The following is a 22655-nucleotide window of genomic DNA, read 5'->3' on the forward strand; positions in this document are numbered from 1 at the left end:
AGGACAGTAATTCAGGAGACCCTGAAGACACCTCGAACTACCACAGACAACATGGTCGAGGTCCAGTAGGTCAACACAACGGAAGAAGTGAGGAGGAGTCATCGGTCGTTAACGCGGGAGAGGTTGAAAACGCCTAGGATAAACGTGTACCCGGTTGCTAGGAAAATGTCGTCCCAAGTTCATCAAGTCGAAACAAAAGAAACTTGGATGACACCCTACCAACATTATTTGGCTGATGGAATACTCCCACTAGAACCCACAGCGGGTAGAAAAATCAAGAAAAATTCGAGCAAGTACACCTTGATCGACGAAAAGTTGTTCAGGCATGGATTCACCCATCCTATCCTAGTATGCGTAAGTGGTGAGCAGTGCACACGCATTATGGCAGAACTGCATGATGGAATATGCGGTAGCCACGTCGGCGGCCGATCCCTCTCGTCAAAGGCCATTCGCGCAGGATATTACTAGCCAACCATGAGGGAAGACTGCACGAGGTATGCCCAGCGATGCTAACAATGCCAACAACATGCTGACTGGCACAAAGCGCCTCCAAAGGAGCTGAGATCGATCTACAGCCCATGGCCATTTCATACTTGAGGGATCGACATTCTGGGGCCTTTCCCTTTGGCAATACGGCAGATGAAGTACCTTGTGGTTGCCATAGAGTATTTCACAAAGTGGATCGAGGATGAGCTAGTGGTGCAAATCACAGCCCATAAGGTCCAACACTTTGTGTGGAAAAATATAGTATGCCGCTTTGGAATTTTGAAGAGATTGGTGTCTGTCTATGGTACCCAATTTGCAAGCCAACAATTGGGCAAGTTATGTATAGAGTTGGGAGTAAAACAGGTGTTCGCGTCAGTTGAACACCCTCAGACAAACGGACAGGTCGATTCTGCCAACCGAGTTCTGCTCAGAGGTTTGAAGAGAAGGCTAGATAAAGCCAAGGGGACCTAGGCGGAAGAAGTTCCTAGAATTGTGTGGGCTTACCACACTACTCCCCAATCCACAACTAGGGAAACACCCTTTAGCTTGGTGTACGGTTCGAACGCAATGATTCCAGTAGAAATTCAGGAGAACTCGTCGCGTTTCCAGAACTTCGTGGTCGAGGAGTCCAACGAAGAGAGAAAGGTGAACCTGGACCTACTAGATAAAGTAAGGGAGGAAGAAAGAATCAAGGCTGAAGCCTTGAAGAGGAGGGTGGAGTACAAGTACAGCTCCAAGCTGAGACCTCGCCAGTTCCAGGTCGCCGACCCGGTGATGCGAAAGGCCCACCCGTACCAGTTATAAAATAAGGTATCTCCTAAGTGGATCGATCCTTTCAGAATAACGGAGGCCCTTGGGAATGGAGCATAAAGGCTCGAAACACTAGAGGGTGGCGCGATCCCTCGAACTTGGAACGCGATCAATCTTAAGTTTTATTTTAGTTAAAGATGTTGGCATTATACACATTTTAAGGGGACACTCTTTTTCCCCCATAAGGATTTTTAACGAGGTCACCCAAATAAAATATTCAGTTATTCAGATAAGAAATATGTGTGCAGTGCAGTTAATGAACCTCTCCCTTGAAGTGATACACCAAGAGCGGAGGTAGTTTGGTTCCCCAATGAGCCCTCTTGTGTAAGTTCACCAAGGCGAAGAATAGTATGGTTCGCCAGTTAATGAACCTCTCCCTTGAAGTAATGCGCTAGGATCGGGAATAGTATGGTTCCATGATGAACCTCCCTTTTACGCAAGTTTACCAAGGCTGAGAACAGTATGGTTCAAACGTTAATGGCTTGCCCCTTGACTTTTTATAGCAAGGTCGCGGTCAGACCTGTCCCTTGACTTTGTACAACAAGGATGAGGTCGGTAAGAGTCGTTCACCCGAGTTAGAAACACCAAGATGAAGGCAGTATAGTTCCTTAGGGAGCCCCCCCTCTTGTGTATAAACTCTAGGGTCGAACAACGTGGCTCATCGGTTAAGTTCACCCTTACCTTTGTAATGCAGGGTCGAGATCGAGAGGACACACCTCTCCCTTTGCTAGTAAGCCAAGGCTGAGAACGATGTGATTCGCCAATGATCCCAACAAGATATTCCCTTCGATCTTAGAGGGGTAGGGACGAGATCAGCAGGTAACCTTACTTTGCAAGAAGAAGAGCAAAAACAACAACAAGAGTTTATCATCAGACAAAGGTTGAGCCAGTTAAGGGATCGCGCACACAAGGTATGAAGTTAAAGCGTGCTACCTAAAGGGCGAACCTATGTCGAGGGCGTCGTTAGTTGAAGTCAATGCAAGTAAAGGCAGAAAAATGCAAGCTAAAGCCTAAGACAAACAATTAAAGGAAAGACAAATGGTCATAAAGATATATATATATATGTATGTATGTATATATATATATGTATGTATGTATATATATATGTATGTATGTATATATATATGTATGTATGTATATATATATATATATGTATGTATGTATATATATATGTATGTATGTATATATATATATGTATATATATATATATGTATGTATATACAAGGAGCATATTGTTCATCAAGAAGACAGAATTACAGGGCGATTACTCTCTGAGCACGAGTTGCCCATCAACAACGCATTTGGACTCACTGAAAGGGGAAAGATCCACCTCAGGATGCACACAGGCAAACTGAGCCATGGCATCTTGGAACCCCTCGCTGTAAGCATCGACAACATCATTGTTGAGCTCCTCTTCTGTCTTCTTGAAGAATTCAACTTTCTCGCCCAGCTCCACTTCTACCTGCCCCAGCTGGACCTCGTGCTGGGTGGCCCTCTCGTCCAACTTGGCCATTTGGGTCTGCATCCCCTCGACCTTCTCCTCCAGGTCAACCACCTTGCTGCGAAGGGCAAGATCTTCGCCTCCAGATTGACGACTTCTTGGGTCTTGTCAAAAAGAAGCTTCTTGGCGTCCTTCTCGGATTGGCGAAGACTTGCCAACTCCTGGTACATGGCGGTTTCACGGTTGGAGAAGACCTTGGTCTTGAGGGCCAGTTCCTCCTCCAGTTTTGCCATCCTAGCTTGGAGTTCTTGTGTTTCTTGAGCTTTACTTAGCGCAAGAATGGATGTGACGAGAAAGTCTCCAAGACCGTATGCCACGCGGTCTTGGAGGAGGTTGCCACTCAAGCTCTCCAACATCTCCTTGTCTTGGAAGTGCTTGAGGGCCTGTTAGAGGAGCACAGGGAGCTCGGGAGCAAGACTTATTGGGCACTCTTCAGGGGTAGTCTCACCCCCACCTTCGTGTACCACGAGATCGCGTGGGGAAGCACTCGGGGGATTATCCCTGAAGGCAGGGGTGAGTTCACCAGATGCAAAGTGGGAGGGCGCCGCGGCTTCGTCCACGCTTGGCCTCTTGAAGACAAGGTTTGTACAGGTAGCCTCGTCCTTGGAATCAACAACCACCACCACCACCCCTTTCTGCCTATCGACAGGGGCTGGCTCAGTGGTGTTAAGGGCGGAAGTGGCAGAGTTTGGAGGAGATCTGGGCGTTGAAGTACCCACGCCAGCGGCGGCTGCTCTGCGCTTGGCAAGCAGTTCGACCAGCTTTTTCTTCTTATCTTTTTTAAAGCCCATATCTGCATGAAGACAACAAGTCAGGACACGTCGATAATAAAGCAAGTAAAATGCAGACAAAGATAAGACATGAATGAGAAGGGTACCGATGTATTTCTTAAGGGCTTGGGGCTAAACTCAAGTTTGAGCAGCTCCAATGTGCTAAATGGGGTATGGAGTCCAAAGAGGAACTCACATACTTCTAGCTCCTGAGGGAGAAAGTCCTCGAGGCACTTGGGCTTCTAGAGGTTTGGCTTCTCCACCTAGTAGAGAGGGAACCCATCTAAAAGGCTGGGGTCCCTCCGATTGCACCCCACACCTTGAAGAAGTGCTTCTTGAACCCCTTATAGGATTGCTGGAAGAGCGTTAGAAACACCTTCCCAGCAACACTATTAAAACTGACCCACAGCTTCTTGCCTGGGCTTTTCACTTCAAAGAAGAAGAGAAATACATCCACTGATGACGTATGGCCAAGACAGTGGCAAAGGATTGCAAAGGCCCTCACGAACACCCAGTTGTTGGGGTGCAGTTGAGCGGGGGCGGCGTTCACCTCAGTTAGGAGTGCACACACGAAGGGAGTGAAGGGTAATCGAAGCCCAAGCCTCCGAAAAACGGTGGAGAAGATAAAACAGAAAGGGCTTTCATGGTCTGAAGACTCATTAGCACACACTGGCTCCCCTACTCTGCAAGCCACCATCCTCACGAACTTGTCGTGGTCTTTGCTGAAAATGCGTGATTTGTGGCAGGTATGCTTCTTCTTATAAGTAGCTATACTATCAAGAGAGGTAAAGTTGGATGTCTCATTTAGAAGAGCAGTGGGTGCCCAGTGGTATAAGGACTTATAGACGGAGGCAGAATGAGGAGGTTTGGTGTTGTAGATGGAACAGGGGATGAAGACGACACTGAGCTAGAATCTGAAGGAAGAGCTGGAGGAGGTTCTTGTTGGGTCATCTTAAATAAGGAAGAAAAAAAAAGAGAAGAAAAAACGTAACTTTAGAGAAGGAAGATGGTGTGACGCGACAAAACTAGAAAAAGTCAGAGAATAGAGACTCAAAGCGTAAAACAGAGGAAATGAATGTGTAGAAAACCTAAAATGCAGAAAACATAAACAGTCCCAAACAATTATAGCATGTTATGGACAACAAAATCATAAAGCAAGAACATTCGTCGAAGAAAAATCATACCTTTGAATGTTGAGGATTCAAAGGTTTGAGGTTTCAGAAGAGAGAAGAGAGAGCGTTTTCACAGAAATGCTCGAGAGAAATATTTGCTTAAGTAAAAGTGATGAAACAGTGAAGAGAGCGTAAAAGTTTAAGGGTTTGAACAGTGCACGAAGAAGTTTGAGCACCAACAAGTCCCAGCCGTTGATCTTGCCACATGTACGCTGATATAAAGGGTGTGGTGAGATGTCACTTCGGTGTACTGTTCACACCCGTTACCTAGTGCCACGTAAGTTGCCCAACGCGATCAACTAGTCTCTTCACTGAAACAAGTTACAGCTTGAGACTGGGGGGCTTATGTCCTGACCAGTCCTCGGTCATCGATTCTAGAGACTGACCTCAAACATCGCACACCGGTGCCTGATAGTGGAAGTGGGCCACGTAAGGGGGGCCCCGGACGCACCTATTAGGAGATTGGTCAGTCTTCGGACATCGGTGCCATAGACCCCGACGTTGGAGATCGACATCAGACCTCGCCGACAGAGGGAGAGATCGGACATCGATGGTCTAAACGTATGATGAGCCACGCGAGGTGGGTCCCAAAATTATCCCAAATCATCAGGTAAAAGATCAGATGTGAGGGAAACCTAAGTCACGAGGGATCCATGCACGTGGTGTGTGTAGCGCATACAGGAGCGACACGTGAGAATAATCCTTGGAGGCGCTAAGAACCATTAGGGTTAGGGTTTCCAAGGGAAGCTGCATGCATGGCACTTGGATACTTAGGCACCCGTAGAAACAAATGACGCCAGAGAATAGGTGCACAAGTTGGTACCCAGGCGGCCACTTTGTTATTCGTTGCACTCCAGTTAAGGGAAGTTCTATGTGCCAGATACGCTAAGATTATGTAAATAGCGCTCAAGAACGTTCCCCAAGGAACCCTAGACAAAGGTAACAGCACAAAGGTAAACCCTAGTTTCAACCTATATAAAGGGTGCCAAGAACCCTAGCAAGGTACACAGTTTCTAAGACTGAAGCTACTATATACACTTGGTGTTTCTTTGCCCTATACTGACTTGAGCGTCGGAGTGCAAACGCCCCTTTGTCTTTGCAGGTGAGAGATTGCTTGATAAAGAAAGTACAATTCTCTGGCAAAGATAGAAGGGTCGAAGGTTTCCGTTAGAAGCAACTGATGAAGCGAGTCAACCGACAAGAACAAAATGCAACCTTAAAATACAACTTAAGCATCATTCAATTATGTTGAGTCATCATATTAAACAACTTTGTCATTCTTCGTTGGGCAGGTAATCCAAATAGTTGCTTGACCTTAGTTGGGTTTTCACACAAGAAGTCGTAGCATTGGTCCAGGAGATTTTCATCACTAATGTTCTTGTCAACCAACAAAGACCAGATATCAGACTCGGAGTACTGGTAGGACACTATGCGGCGTTGATGGTGTACATGCTCGCCATAATAGTTGGTGCGTCGTCTGATGTCTGCAGCTACATCTTGTGTTGCGGTTGCCTGTATACGAGCAATCTCAACCAAATCAGTGGCCACTTCATTACCATGCTTCATGTAGGACCCAAAAACCGCAAGGTTATTGTTTAACATGGAAAATTGATTTTCAATGACATCCACCATGGGTGCTTTTCTCTTTGATCCCTTTGATGAGAAGGTCTCACCCGTTGCCTGAGAGGGCGCAAATTGAGTATTGCTTAGACTATTAGTTGATTCGACATGTGATCCAGGTGAGCGGGGAAGATCCTCATCAAGAGCATCGGGAGCATCAAACTCCGACGGTTCTGGTATGTAATCCATGTTATTATCACTTAGATTGACAGGTATATTTTTCGTTGGGCCATGTCTGGTTGCCTGTTAAGGTGTCCTCCCCCCCATTTCTGGTGGCTCTATCATTCGACCACAACTCCTTCACAAGGTCATAATTGCGGATGGAATTGACACGCCATTTACCGGCAAAAGGCTTTGTCTGTAACCAATAAAATTTCAATAAAAATATTAGTAATAGTCCTTTGTTTAGGGTTTAAAGAAATGTTGTCAACATTATTAATTATGGTACATGGATCAAGCTATCTCAGACTTCGTCCTCTGCCTCAAATTTTTTATTGCTCTGGTTCCATGCAAAACCACTAAGACTAGAAAATAAATCGTGCACCTCCCTCCACTTGTCCTTCAAACTTTTTTGACATGATTTTTTGTTATGGTATGCATTCCAACCTCGTGTAATGCCATAACAATGTTGTTATAGCCCTGTGTGGTCTAACTACCATCAACTATTGAACCTCGTCGTGCCTCTTCCACCATTGCACTTAAAAGTGTTAAGTCCATATCCACGTACGGTCCACTTAGTAAACTCTCTCAAATTGCCTGATGAAACTGCAACAACATTTTTACCGCGATTCATCTAAAAATTGTAATCAAAGTTAGGGCCAAATAGAGTAAGAAAAATTCAAAATACAATTTATTGCATAAAATTAATTGTTTACATAATGTTGCCACATTTCATTTGCTATATTGTCTCTAATATGTGAACCTATCCTATAATCATCCTCATGAGGTTGAGCAACTGAAACTTGTAAATCTTGTTCTAGCAATTCACGATCAACTTATTCAATGAAAGAATCATCATTGTCCACCATGCGAAGAAAGTTATGGATAATACAACAAGCACAAACTATATTTGTCATAATGTCCAAAGAGTAATGTGGCTCGGTCCCACTAGCTATAATTGGGAAACGCTTTTTCAAAACACCGAAAGTTCTTTCAATTACATTTCGCAGTGACGAATGCCGATGATTAAACAACTCTCGAGCATTTTGTGGACATCTTTGAGAGTACTCTTTCAAATGGTATCTAACCCCCCGATAAGGTGTTAATATTTGTCCTTTTAACATAAAATCTGCATCGCCAAGATAGTATTTCCCTACAAACATTGTGCAAACCATAATTAGTTATGAAACGTCTTTAATAAAAATTGTTATGCAGACCCAAATACCTTCAACTAACCTTCAGAACAATAAGTATTCTTGAACCCGAGGTTGTTCCTTCCCACTTGGCCAGAACGTATGTGAATTTCATGTCAAAATCACACGCTGCGAAAACGTTTTTAGTTGGTCAATCTTTTCTTCCTCGAAAGCGCGGTGCATCACCACGTGGGACCTTCACGCGTACATGAGTGTCATCTATGGCACCTAAACAATCCTAATGAAAAAAAAAATGATATTTAAGAAAACAATTAAGAAAAATATTATGATAAATATAAATAAAATTTGTCATAAATGAACCTTAAAATACGGATAGAATCGGTTGTTGTGTAAGATCTAGGGTTGCACAACACTGGCCATCTGGTTGATTTATGAATTCTCTCTCCAACACCAAAATCGCATTCAATATGTTATGAAAGTGACAGGAAATGTTTCTCCGGACCGATGAAAGAAGAATGAAACACTCTGATTCTTGACATTATGTCCAATAATGTGGAGAAATTTAGCAAGTTGTTCTTCCACGGTTGATCGATATGCATCCTTAACAAGTCCAGTTTGCTTAATTCGTTGACATAATTGAATGAATGCTTGTGGTCCCATGCGAATAATGTCATGAGAACGTTCAGTGTGCCCCAAGTACTCTATCAACTCTTGTCTGCGTTGCTCTTTTCGGGGTTCAAACTCGGTAATAGAGTCTGTTGTATCACTTAACACACGCAACAAATGTAATCCAAAAGCAACGATGCAAAGGATCATAACTGATGCAACTTTTGTGTTCTTTTGTATTTGTTCTTGTAGTTGTGAAATTAATTTCATGTTCGCACTCGCAATATCATTATATATTGCAATTGTTTCATCAAAATTTTCATTCTCGTCGTCCTCAAAATGTGGCTGTGAATTGTTGTTGTTATTAATCCCAATAATGTTGACCTCCATAATACACAACCATGTAAGAAAAATTTATTCAAATGGTTGTATGTAAGATTACAAATCTTACACATTAGTCATTATTGAGTTACCATACTAGTCACAATTTTAGAGTTAGGGTTAGGTTTCTACTATTAGGTTAAGAGATAATGTTAGTATTATGGTTAGGGTTACTATTTATATAAAAGATTACACAATAAATATAAAAAATGTAACTTAATTTTTTTATTAAAATAAATAACATTTTTTTTACTAATTACAATAAAATTGTATTTTCTACAACAAAAAAAATTAATATAATTAATTATTTTTCTCATAATAAATACCTTAAAATTGTTTTAATTATTTTTCAAAATAGATCATAAATAAAAATAAAATATTGTACATTATTTAAATTAAAATTTAATTAAAATCATTGAAAAATATCTTGTGTAGAATTTTTACACAAGTAAAGAAAATATATAATTGTTTAATTTTTATATATTAAAATACATTTATTGTTGATTTATTTAGTATATCAAATTCATATAAACATTGTTTACATAAATATTTCAAGTGGATAGAGACTTTTTTCCTTTGTTTTTGTTAATTAAGAGTATCACATTTTCGAAGAGCTAACTAATTTATTGAAAAAATTATCGTCCCTTTAAAAGAATAATAGTTCTTATAAACACATTCTTAAAGACAAAAATATCTCTCTATTTTTAAATTATAATTTTTTAAACATTTTCCATTATTTGATTGTTTTTATTGTAAGTGTAAAATTTATAATCATATTCTCATGTAAATTATATCAACTGAATATTAATTGAAATAAGAAATAATTAAACATATAGTCTTTGTTAATGTATAATAAAATTTTATATAAATTAATAATTTCTTTATTAGTTTTATAATGGACAAAATAGTGGACAATTTATTTTAGACCACAACTATTTCTTTATTAAAACTAATTTTTTAAGGAGGTAACTTTTTAAGTACGTATAATTTATTTAAAATAAATAACTTACACTTCAAAAGTCTCCAATTTTAAACATTTTATCTTTTATTTTGATCTAGTTCAACTTTAAACCTAACAAAGTTATTTAAGGCACCATTAAGAAATAATTTAATTAATTAAAATCTTAGAAAAGGGAAAAATACTGATGGAACAAAAATTGCTGATTTTCTGGAAATTTAGATTTTAAAGTTGAAAAAATTTTGAAAAAAAATCAATTCAAATGAACAATATATTTATTAAAAAAAATCACACCACAAATGATTTAAATACACAATCATGGCCTTTTTTTATTAACACAAAACTAAATATAACATAAAAGTGAATATAATATTAAAGACATATATTAACTAACAAAAAACTGAATATAACATAAGCAGATCCTTAATATTACAATTAAATTAAACATTTGATCATTTTACATCCATACATGTTTTAACTTTTACTTGTACACGCTTAAACAAATCCAACAAACTTGAAAGCTAAAAAAAATTAAGGACTAACATGAAAGAAGAAGATTAGAAAACCTCTAATATTATTAGATGTTATAGTTTGATTCTCTGCACCCAACAAGAGTCTCTAAACCCCACCTGCTATTAATAACATTGCAATAGTAAAACACACAACCTACAAAGAAAGCACCAATGCATATTAAAACCATCAATGCACAAGCACAACAAGCATTTTTTTTATGAATTGAATAGAACAAACAAATAAAAAGAACAAAGCAAAACAACTCTAGTGCCAAAACAACATAAAACACAAAAGAGTGTGCCTAAACTTAGACTGGAAACAAGTATATATGAACTAGGATGGAGGGGGATTTTACTAGTAGCTGCTGCAGCTGAATGTATCAGAGAGAGAAGCATCAATTCATCAAAATGGGTAAGGTTCACAGATCTCTCGTGCGTGCGGGCAAAGTGAGAGGACAAACTCCTAAGGTGGCCAAGCAAGACAAGAAGAAGAAGCCACGAGGACGCGCTCACAAGTGAATGCAATACAATAGCCGATTCGTCACCGCCATGGTGGGATTCTCGTCAGAGAAGTGAGGGGCGTGTGGATGACGGGTTTTCGTAGTTTGCAAAATGTATCACTTGTTTTATTTTTATTTGATTGATGACTGAAAGTTTGATAGTTAAAAAAAACTAGGATGGAGGCACAAGAACCTAAACTTGAGAAGGAAGAATTTTGTTGAGAAGAACACTTATAAACAAACTTCACATGCAACAGTTCACAGAAAAATATCCAACCTTTTTTTTATATATAAATATGGCACATATGACAGTTGTGTTATTCACTCAATGCCGAGTAAATCACCATGGACCAAGCTCTTGGTAAAGAAAAACTTCACGGACCTTGCATGGGTTATATAAAAAGCACTCTGCCCTGAAACCAAATGAAGCATGACTTGGTACATAAAAATCAATATTTTATCACCATGGACCTTGGTCAAAAAAAACTTCACGAACCTTGTATGCCTTTTCAGAGAATATATTTATGCATGCATGGATCATCTAAAAAGTATTGTGCCCATTAAACTAAATAAAACATAGCATAATACATAAATACATATTTTAATATATCAATTATCTTTTCAATTTCTAATGAATAGTTTAAGTTATAATAAAATTATTTTAAGTGTTTAATTATCACTGGACTCTTTTGAGATAAAAAAAAGAATACGAAAAATTTTAAATTACCCCGTAAACAGTGATTACTTATTTGAATTACTTATTTGAATACTGGATTAGTACAGTAGCCTTACCAACATTGCTCACGCCACTGTGTCACAAATTCAAATGTGGGATTTCATTTGATATGAATGCGGTTGTTATAATTCCAATCTACATTCACTAGCTTCATCACTGTTCTTTGAATTGGAATCCCATGTTCATTGTTTACACCCACACAACTCTTGGTTGTGCCAAGGTTTTCGCTTTCACAACCCTAAAATGGAGTCCTCTTCTCCAACTCCAATTTCCCAATTTCCAATTCTGCACTGCCACCTCCACCTCCACCTCCCACTCACGCTCCTTTGTGGTTTCATACCTCATTAACAACTGTGCCTTCTCCCAAGAAACCGCTCTCAAAGCTTCCCGCAAGCTTCATTTTTCGAAACCCCAAAAGCCTGATTCTGTTCTCTCCTTCTTCCGAAACCACGCCTTCTCAAACTCTCATATATCTCATATCCTCCAAAGACAGCCCGGGCTACTTTCATGCAACACCCAAAAGACGCTGTTGCCAAAGTTTGAATTTTTGCGTTCAAAAGGTGCTTCCTCCCTTGACGTTATCCACGTCGTGACCGCCTGCCCTAATTTTCTCCGACGAAGCTTGAAGAGTCATATAATCCCAACATACGAATTTGTAAGAGGTTTCCTCCAAACCTTGTTTACAGAGAAGCAAATCATTGATTTCCTCATTCAGAATCCTTTTTTACTTTATGACGGGCGTGTGGCACCTAACGTCAAATTGTTGCTTGATAGTGGAGTTACCCACTCAGAAATGGTTAAATTGCTCCAGAGATGGCCTCGTGTACTCTACTCTGGCAACTTATCAAAGGCAGTTCAGGAATTGAAGCAAGTGGGCTTCGATGCTTCACTTTCAACTTTCTCCGTAGCATTGCTTGCCAAAAGGACCGTAAACGAAAGCAAATGGGACGAGAAGATTGACACTTATAAGAGGTGGGGGTGGTCCCAAGAACAAGTTCTTCTAGCATTTAGGAGGCATCCTTTTTGTATGTTGGCATCCCGTGATAAAATTAATGCAGTGATGAGTTTTTGGGTGGAGCAGGCAGGTTTCAATTCTGTGGACCTTGTCAAAACTCCTGGAATTATTTCACTGAGTCTCCGGAAAAGGATTGCTCCGAGGGCTTGTGTCTTGCAGTTCCTTATCTCAAAAGGTCTGGTACGGAACGGTGCAAGCTTAACTGTACCATTTGTTCTGACTGAGAAGTTGTTCCTGGACAAATATGTGAAACGTTTTAAGGAGGATTCTTCTCATCTTTTAAAGCTGTACACAGAAAATACGATTCTTGGAAATGATAATGACAACACTTGTAGGTGAACTTGTCTTCAGGTTTGTTATTTCTTAGAGATCTTCCCTGCAGAATTTTGTTATGTTTTTCAAAAACAACATGGTTCATATGCAGATGATTTTTGTCATTAGCCTCACCTAGAAATTTGTGAATTGTTTTATGAAAGAATCTCGTCATGTGTAGAAACAGTGAAGTAAAATTTGTCTAAAGAGACTTATTGTCTTTGGCTTATTGCAATGGCTTCAGTTATCCGGGATCTTCTATCAACGTGTTTGATTATACCACTTAGCTATCAGTAGTTATTTTAGCAAAAGTTTATTGAATGATTTATAATAAATAACTAGGATGGTAAGGCTTTGTCTGGGACCGAGAGGATGCTGGCATGTTGTAGTTGGATTCCTACAAATCTGATTGGTTTGTTTCTGTTGTGTTCATACAACAACCACCAGTAAAACAAGAACAAGAGTGAAAAGAAGAAATTGTATTGTAGAAGGTTCTATACACAGAGGAATGTCCATCTTGCACCAAGGGCTTCATATGCTTCTCTCTATATAGAACTAGGAATACCAGGGGTAGACGGAATATAGTCTATTCAAACTCAAGACTTCTAGATGCTCTCTAGTAGATTGTTTTTTGTGCACTTCATCAAACAATCATGATTTTTGAGCCAAAACATCACAATTCTCTACCTTGATTCCAAATAATGGAAAAACTTTTGTAACTTTTTATCTTCAAATGAAAAATTAATCTGCATCTTGATCTTGGTACAAATTATGTAAACACATTTGTCGGATTCTTTTTTGAAGCTATCATCATAAGCCTAACCTTTCTAAACTCAACAATGTCTTTAAAGTGTAGTTTGACATTACTATGTTTAGTTCTTTCATGGTATATTTGATCACTTTTTGACTATCACAATGAATAATCACACAATCTTGCTCAAATCTAAGGTGTCCTATCATCCCTCTCAATCATAGAGCCTTTTTCACCCCTTCTGTGAGCACGATATACCCAACCTCTTTCACCCCTTTTGTGAGTACAATATATTCAGCCTAAGTAGTAGATAAAGACACCACTGATTGCAAGTTGACTTTCCAACAAAATGCTTATACACTAGCCCAAACAATATTGTCCCACTCAAATATCTCAACATCCTCAAAGCCTCTCAGTGAGCATGTTCAGGATTTGCCATGAACCTGTTAACCATTATAACAACATTCGCCAGATTTGATATGCTATACATCATCTTCTATATGATGTTCCCTACTCCATTAGCATATGGAATAGTCTTCATCTCCCTCCTATCTTCTTCAGAACTATGAATTTGGGTAACATAGAGCTTTATGTGATGATCTAAAGTTGTACCTAGATGTTTAGACTTATGCAACCTAAACCTCTCAACAACCTTCTTTTAAGTAACCTTGTTGAGATAGATGCAACACTCCAATTGTCTGATTTCTTTGCATATCCATCCAAGTATTCGCCTCGTGGAATCAAGATTTTTCATTTCAAACTTGGAGTTTAATCTTCCTTTTGAGTTAATTTATCTCATCTTTATATTGGTTGATTATAGGATTTCTACATACAAGAGGCACACTTCTTTCTTCTCTTGTTAAAATGTGGATGTTACTATCATAATTGCACCTTTGAAACCTCACATTCCTTAGGAAATCATCAAACCTCTTGTGGATGTAGACTTTGCAATGGTCTATGCAAGAAACACAATTTTCCTTAATCGTCAACAAACCCCCAGACGGTTGCTTATAGATAGTGTCCTCCAAGAGGTTCTAACATCATATTATAACAATTGACAACAATATCTTTATTGAACAATATTTTATCGCAAGTGAGAAAAATTTGTTATAGTCTATTCACTCCACTTGAGTCAAATCTTTTGTCATTAGTCTCGCCTTAAATCTTTGAAGAGGAACAACAAATGCTTGTTGACCTACCTAGAAATCAAAAGGTGGTTGGATGGATGTGGATATTCAAGAAAAATGAAAGAATACCATATATGTGTTGTACCTCTTCAAAGATTCAATCTCATCTTTCATGGCGCTTATCAATGTACCCTAACTATTGTGTTAGTTTGATAGTTCTCTTCTCCGTATATGCATAAGTTGATAGTTAGAGTCAAAATTTGCATGTCCTTGCCTTCTCAAGTGTGAAGTAGAAGATTAATCCTCATCATTTGATGTCTCATCGTCTATCCTCTCTAGATGGTCTAATCCAAAGCTAGAAGACTCCACCTCAATTGAGCTTTCTCCTTGTCTATCTTTGGATTCTTGCACATTATAGTCATTCGAGTCTCATCGAATGTAATGCCTCTTATGAAGCATCTAGCTTCCCTAGGTTCAAAACTCCACAACTTATACCCCATCACTCCAGATACTTGACTTTAGTACTTTTGGCTTTGTTGATCATGTTAGTCTTTTCCTTCATGGACAAAGATGCTGACAAGTTCATGGCTCCCTTTATCACATCAGTAAAACTTTGTTGTATCAAGATAGCTTCTATCTTGAACCTCCATAATCTCAAGTCGTTCTCACCAGAAATCCTTTTAATGTCAAACTTGGTGGCCAGGCTCTGACTTAGCCTTGCTCTTCTTGACATTCTTTTTCTTGTCCCTGCACACAACGTCAATGTCAATTGTTGGGTTTGCACAACAATCTCAAGAAAACAAGAACACGAGTGAAAAAAAGAAATTGTATTATAGAAGATTCTCTACACAAATGCCAAGAGCTTTGCATGTTTCCATATATATATATATATATTATAGAGAGAGAGAGAGAGAGAGAGAGAGAGAGAATTAAGAATAATATAAATCCTTTAAGATAGTTAAAATAAACCTCCCTCTATGGGAATGCAAAGGGTAGATAGTCTATCTAAACTTATCATTACTAGAGGCTCTCAATAAATATTATTTTGTGTTCTTTATAAGATCATAATTTTAGAGTCAAAATATCATAGTTTCATTTACTTAACTGAAACACTATTTCTTTTAAGGAAGACACAGTTCTGATCAGTACTGCGAAGAACAGTCCTTCCTTTTCATATCTACTGATGATTTAATTATTATTGTTTTCCTTCTGTACATTTGTTTAAATTAAAGGGAATGATGTTGTATTGCAATTTACTTTACGTAGTTGGAAATTGATAGTTGGGGAGTAAGGGATGGAAATCTGCAATGCAATTTATGATTTTTTTAGTTGGAGGATGGAATTAAATAAGGATTATTTAGTCTAAATGTATGTCAATTAATTATTTTTCATTTGCTTGTTAACCTTAAAAATCAATACACACGGAAAAGTGAATACCTTCTAAGCAAATTCAGTGATCTTGTGAATGCCATGTTTGCCGTCACTTGTTTTAGTTTCTGTTGTGAACTTCTTGTTATTAACATTATTGTGTGTGTTTACGCAAATATTGCAGTTTTGGCTTTATATTATTGCAAAATAGAGATTCCTGTTTTGAATTTATGATAGTCTTTAGTCGGAATCAAAACATATTGCTGAGATAAAAAAATGTTACAGGGATTTTAAAAACAAAGATTGTCATATATGCAATGATGTAAAACATATTTGAACTGAACATTTTTTTCATCAGCATCAATTTATACATACTATGCATAAAGAAGTTGAAATTATGTTTCTTGGAATTTGGGGATTAGTTGAGCGATGAGTGTTCCCAGACAGTATATGCTATTCTTGATGTCCTCCTATGTTTTTTCTTTTGTTTCTTTTTTTATTTATACTGTTGGTCTGCGTGGACTACGAGTTATGCGGAACGGTGACGGGCCTAAGTGAGTCAGCGGACTAGATTAGTGAGTCCGTCCTAGATTAGTGAGTCCGTCCCACCCCTACTCCTAGATTAAATCTTCTATTAACTCGTAGAAGTTGTCTCTGTTTGGTTTCACATTGGATTCTTTTTTAGAATGATGTTAAGATAATATAATAACAGTTAACATGGTTTAACAAACTTAAATTGGAACTATTCATAACAACCCACAATAAAACTGAGTAGAGTAGTGTTGATGAATAAAATGATTTTTCTGAATAAGTGAGCTTGATTTCTGATTAGGTGTGGGTTTGAAATTACGTTGGACTATAAAATTATAATTAGTACCACTTAATGCAATTTCAGAAAAAAATTCTTACATTTTTGAACTGGTAACATTTCTCAAAATAACTTACCTTTATAATAAAAGTATCTATATATTAATCACTTTAAAATAACATGATGTCCATGAATCATTTCCCTATAAAATATTGTTGTTCTACCGTTTACATTTCTTTCTTTATACAATAATTGTTGAATGTCAAGCTAAAAATACCTATACCTATAGATAACAAATTGATTGAAGAATTTTATTCTAATACATTATAGGGATAAATAATAAAATACGTTCTTTTTATCTATATAAATAAAACGAGTTCACTTTTGTAAATAATAAAAATCAAACGGGACACGCTTTTATAAAGACCCAAATGATTATTTATATTTTAGAGAGAAAAAAAGTTTATTTTATTTACAAACACTACAAATTTATTTAACTCTGAGAAAAAACACATTTAATTTGATCATGTCAAATGTCCTATTAGAAGAATTAGAAGAAGGATTAAAGGATTACTTTAAATCTAACTATATTTTACAAATATAGTTAGATTTAAAGTCCTCTCCACCAACTTCATGTTATCTTCATGTTGTAAATTAATATGCATAAATCTCTCAGAAAAATTATTGCAATTAAAAAAATAATTCATTATATTATACCAAGTATAGTTATCTTAAATGTAAATGTGTGTTTCTTTGATAAACATATTGTAGACAAAAATCATATTAAATTATGAAGTCACCTTTTGTCATATAAATTAAATTAAAATGTAATATAATACAAATAAAACATGATGAAATATAAATACAATGAAATACTATTTATATAAATAAATAAAGATCTTAAAAATCATATAACAATAATAAACATATATGCATCATCATGTTCCTAGAAAAAACTAAACATTCTATAATATTAACACAAAATATATAAAATAAAAAATATGATCAAAGATTGGTTTTTTTGACCATGATGGGGTTATTTTTTTTGGTTTATACCAAAATGGGGTCCGTTTAAAAAAAATTACAAATTTAGGCAAGTCGTGCCTAATTGAGACGACTTCATATGCAGAAGTCGTCCCAATTAGGCACGACTTCTGCCATGTCATACTAAAGTTGTGCCAACTTGGTACGACTTCTACCTGTCATACTGAAGTCTGCCACGTCATAATTTTTTATTTTATTTTTAATTTTATTGTTTATATATTGGGTAGTAAGTTATGTAATGTTAAAAATTAATTTATTCTCATTATTACGTGTTCTGTAAAATCATTACTTCTCAAGCTATTTATTTTGCAAATTCACAACAATAATTCTCTATTTATTTTCCAAATATAATAATTTTTCATTTATCTATTTATTTCCAAATTCAGTAACAATTTTCTTCATTTTTTAATTAATCAAATAATCAAGTTACCGTCAAACATGATTATCCAATTTTTTGTTCCTTAAAACTAACACTCTTTGAAAATTATGTATCAAATTAATTTTTAACATTACATAACTTACTATCCAATATATAAACAATAAAATAAAAAAAATAAAAATATGACGTGACAGAAGTAGTGCCAACTTGGCACGACTTGACGGGGCAGAAGTCGTGCCAAGTTGGCACGACTTCAGTATGGCATGGCAGAAGTCGTGCCTAATTGGAATGATTTCTGCATATGAAGTCGTGCCGAATTGGCACGACTTGCCTAAATTTATAATTTTTTTTAAACCGATCCCATTTTAGTAAAAAAAAAAAAAAAAAAAAACCCATCATGGTCAAAAAACCACAAAACCCTGAAATGAGAAGAAGGATTTCTGGTATCACATTCAAAGATAATTCTGTCTCCTTCACGAAAAGAATGAAGACGACAAATTTTTTTCCACCCTTTGCCAAGTTTAATGCGTTTAGAAGGAAACTTCCCTCTTAACACCTTGCATTCCACCTCCATTAGTAGACCATGCAAAGTAACCTTATTGAATCTCCCTTGTCGAATATATTGTGAAAATGAAGCAGGAAGATCCTACAACAATATCGAAATAATAAGTTAAAAGAAATCAAGTAGAATATAATAGGTTTAATTACCTTTTTCGTCTCTACATTTAAAATCAATATTCAATTTAGTATAGTGGTTTTTAAAAAAATCAATTTGGTTCCTAAATTTTTTTAAATGTATTCAAAATGGTCATTTTTGTTAAGTCGCACCAACCTTAATGATTGCTAATATGGTAGAGGAAAGTGATTACGTGGACTGTGAATTAAAAATTAAAAGAAAAGTCAGATTAAGTGTTTAGGGTTCATGAGATTGAGAGAAACGTTTTGGATGCTGGCTTCACAGAAACGAAGGTCGTCTGCGGCGGAGTCCAGTGTTCTGGATTCGTTGGCAGAGGAGGAGTAATTGGCGTTTGTGATTCATGGTTGCGTGGTGGAAGAGTTTGAAGAAAAGTTTAGCTAATTTGGTGAGTTGTTCCATTGTGCGGTGGATGAGTATGATGAGAAGATGTTGGAGAGAGAAAGGTGGAGTTGAGAGCAATAAAAAAATAGGGTAAAACCTGCAATGTGACAGAGGAAGATGATGAAGAGAAAGCATTGCCGGCAGATAGCCCATAGTGATCAATTCCTGGGGAATTCTAGACTCAACTACAATTACTAGATTGCCCATGCCATAACTCCAGTTATTAGATTTGACTTTTTCAAGTTAAAATATAAATATGCATTATTATTTTCTCTCAAATAAATATCTTTTTAAAATAAATTTAAACAACAAATATGAAATTTGTTAATTTTCTTTTAAATTTTAACTAGGAGTTTGGTTCCAGGTTTAATTATAGAATAAAATTTCTTTCACACAGTAATAACAAAAAAATAACCACTCCATAACTATAATAAAATAATATTTTTTTATTATGAAATTGATAAAATTGGTATAAAAATATATTTGTCATTTAACATATAAAACAAAACAAATAAACTTATTATCTTAAAATTTCATATTAGAAATATTATTTTATTCTTTCATATATAATTTTTATGATTTATTAGTGATTATGATGATGTTTTGGATTAGAAATGTTATAGGATTTGTCTAACATTTGTAATTATTATAAGATAATTCTGATTATTAAGTGTAGATATAGAAGTAGATTATTATTTTAATATGAATGAATTATATAAATGAAATGGAGAGGGGTTGAGGGAGAAATGAGGAAAGAGGGATCTGTAATTTTGTTGTTAGGTGAGTGTGGGGATTGGAGGAGGAGAAAAGCGATTAATGAATTCTGTTGTGCAGATGGTTTGGTGAATCAGAGGTTAATTCCTTGTAAGTTAGATGGTGTGATTTACAAAGCCAAACTATAAAAGTGTGCAATCAATTCAAATCAGGCGGTGCTGTTGAATTCTGCAATGGCATCTGCAGCACCTAATGTCAATCTCTTCGATGCTTATTTTCGACGCACCCATTTGGATCGTGACCACCGTATCAGCGGCGCCGAGGCCGTCTCCTTCTTCCAAGGCTCCGCTCACTATCTCTCTCTTTCTCTTACCCCACACAGTGGAACAACTCACCAAACTAGCTAAACTTTTCTTTATACTCTTCGCCTTCACATTTGCTGGGTTTTTTAATCCTTCTTGTTTTATACAATTCCTTCTAACAAGATTTCTCTCAAAATTATAATCTTATGACGTTTTAGAGATTCTCTGCGTATCGAAACGTCTTTGGCTTGCTTAATCACTTCTTCACCTCTGCAATCCAAATTCGAATCAGATAACAACAAATAAAAATTAGGGGAAAACAAATACAGATACAAATAAATAGAAAAAGGACCTTAAAAATGAAACTTTTTCCGATCTTGCCGACAGGATTGTTCGTGGCGTACTCCTCCTTGGTGAGATTCCTCTCCTCCAAGCATGATAGCCACAATGTCTCCAAAAACTGTCTGAATGATGGTTGGTGTGACCGGCGCAAGGTTGGTGTGCGCCACGTCATCAACTGTTAACGCCGTTGGTGAAAATTTAACGAAAATGACCATTTTGAATACATTTAAAAAAACTTAGGGATCAAATTGATTTTTTTAAAAACCACTATACTAAATTGAATATTGACTCTAAATGTAGGGACACAAAAGGTAATTAAACCAATATAATATAGGGCATTTTTAAAGAAATGAATGTTATAGTAACCAGATAACTTAGTTTGATACTTAATCGAAACAACTTTATGGAAAAATGGTCAAAGGGACCAATGCTTAAGGTTCCTTCCCTTCAATTTCGTTCAAATAACGATTTACTCCACTTTCAGGAACGTCATCCATATAAACAGTTATATGGAAAGCGTTCTAACCCACGTAACATAATAACATATAGTGATCATCTATGAAGCCATAGAAATCAGTCAAAGTAAACCATCCACACAACATTTCCGGTGACAATAAATTTTCGTTATACTGCACTATATGGACGTTCCCTTCTGAATCTGCAAGGGTCCACTCCTGTTCAAGTTCTTTTTGAAATTCGATTGCCAAAGCACGATCAACATAACCAAGCTATTGATTTTAAAATAAAGAAAAAAAGTCAGGAAATGAAGAAACTGTTTAAAAGGACAAATTTTAGAAATAAAGATAAATATACATACTTCACCATGACTGTTTATGAACCAAAAGACTCCTGTTGTTTCAAGTCTAATGATTTCTTCAGCACTGAGTGTCATTAAATGAATAATGGAGAAAACACCAAGAAGTAAGTAGGAGAGAAAGTGAATAATAGAGAAAACACCAGAAAGAAAGTAGTAGAGGAGAAGATTTTATAGAGGAAGAAAGTAGAAAAGAGTACGATTGTGAATAATAAAAAACCGCACAATGTTATGACCTTTGGTGCAACTATTTATTTATAACATATTTTATTTATGACATTTGGTTTGTCCATTACAACAAAGAACATTCTGTTTCATTTCAAGTACAACATTAATTAATATTAAATAATATTAAAAATAACAATTAAACTGAAATTAGATTTGTTAAAAAAAAATAACAATAATTATACCCACCAAACAATTAACATGTAGGTAAAACATGTAAATAGTTGTAAATCATATATAAAATATTTTTAAGTTTCAATGTTTGCAATAACGTAAAAAGGAATAATATTGTCAATGTACAATATGTCATGTTCCTACCGGTTGACTCGAGGGCCTTCATATGTCTCACGATACTCCCACGCCCGATTCTTTATGCCTTCGTTCGTGCCTTTCTTTCGATCAAACACCTGAAATCACAAAGACAAAGGGTGCCCTAAAGACTGTTTGCACTTCGACGCTCAAGTCAGTGTAGGGCTAGGAAACACCAAAGTAAGTTGTAAAAAGCTCTTGTGTAATTTGTGTGTGTGAAACGGCGCAAATGAATAGCGTACCTTATTAGGTTTGTTACTTCCCTTTATATAGTCCAGGGTTTCCACTGTTTCCACTGCCCAAAATAGGCTTTCTGAGGGTGGGCCCAACGCCGCTATTACCCACTCTTAGGGCAACCTAGCGCGTAGGGCTCCCTAATGAGAGTGCGACCTTTGACGGGACGACCACCTGGGTGCCAACTCGTGCACCTGATCTCTGGGATCGCCCGTCCTGGGAGCGCCCTAACCGTTCACGTGCCATGCATGTATCTCACCCTTGGGACGTGACCCTCTCAGGTCGTATCTTTCCTAGTGGCTCTTTACTTGTGTTACGCCTGAACGCGTCATCCACACCACACGCATGGACTCTCGTGACCTAGGCTTCTCCCTAACTGGCGCCCACCATGGGGCACGATTTAAAACACTGTCCCACTCGCAAGATCAAGAAAGATGAGAAACACGAGGCAAGGATCCGTCGCACCGA

The 22655-nt window shown here is 37.0% G+C and overlaps 1 protein-coding gene across 1 annotated transcript; it reads left to right on the forward strand.

Moving 5' to 3' along the window:
- The first annotated feature begins 11406 nt into the window (after positions 1–11406).
- Positions 11407–12921, forward strand: LOC137806899 (transcription termination factor MTERF8, chloroplastic-like). Its single transcript, XM_068607266.1, has one exon. It carries the CDS (start codon positions 11544–11546, stop codon positions 12717–12719), a length of 1176 nt encoding a protein of 391 aa, XP_068463367.1. The 5' UTR covers positions 11407–11543; the 3' UTR covers positions 12720–12921.
- The last annotated feature ends 9734 nt before the right edge of the window (positions 12922–22655 follow it).

This window comes from Phaseolus vulgaris, chromosome 3, assembly GCF_000499845.2.
Source record: "Phaseolus vulgaris cultivar G19833 chromosome 3, P. vulgaris v2.0, whole genome shotgun sequence".
In the NCBI taxonomy this organism is placed as follows: domain Eukaryota; kingdom Viridiplantae; phylum Streptophyta; class Magnoliopsida; order Fabales; family Fabaceae; genus Phaseolus; species Phaseolus vulgaris.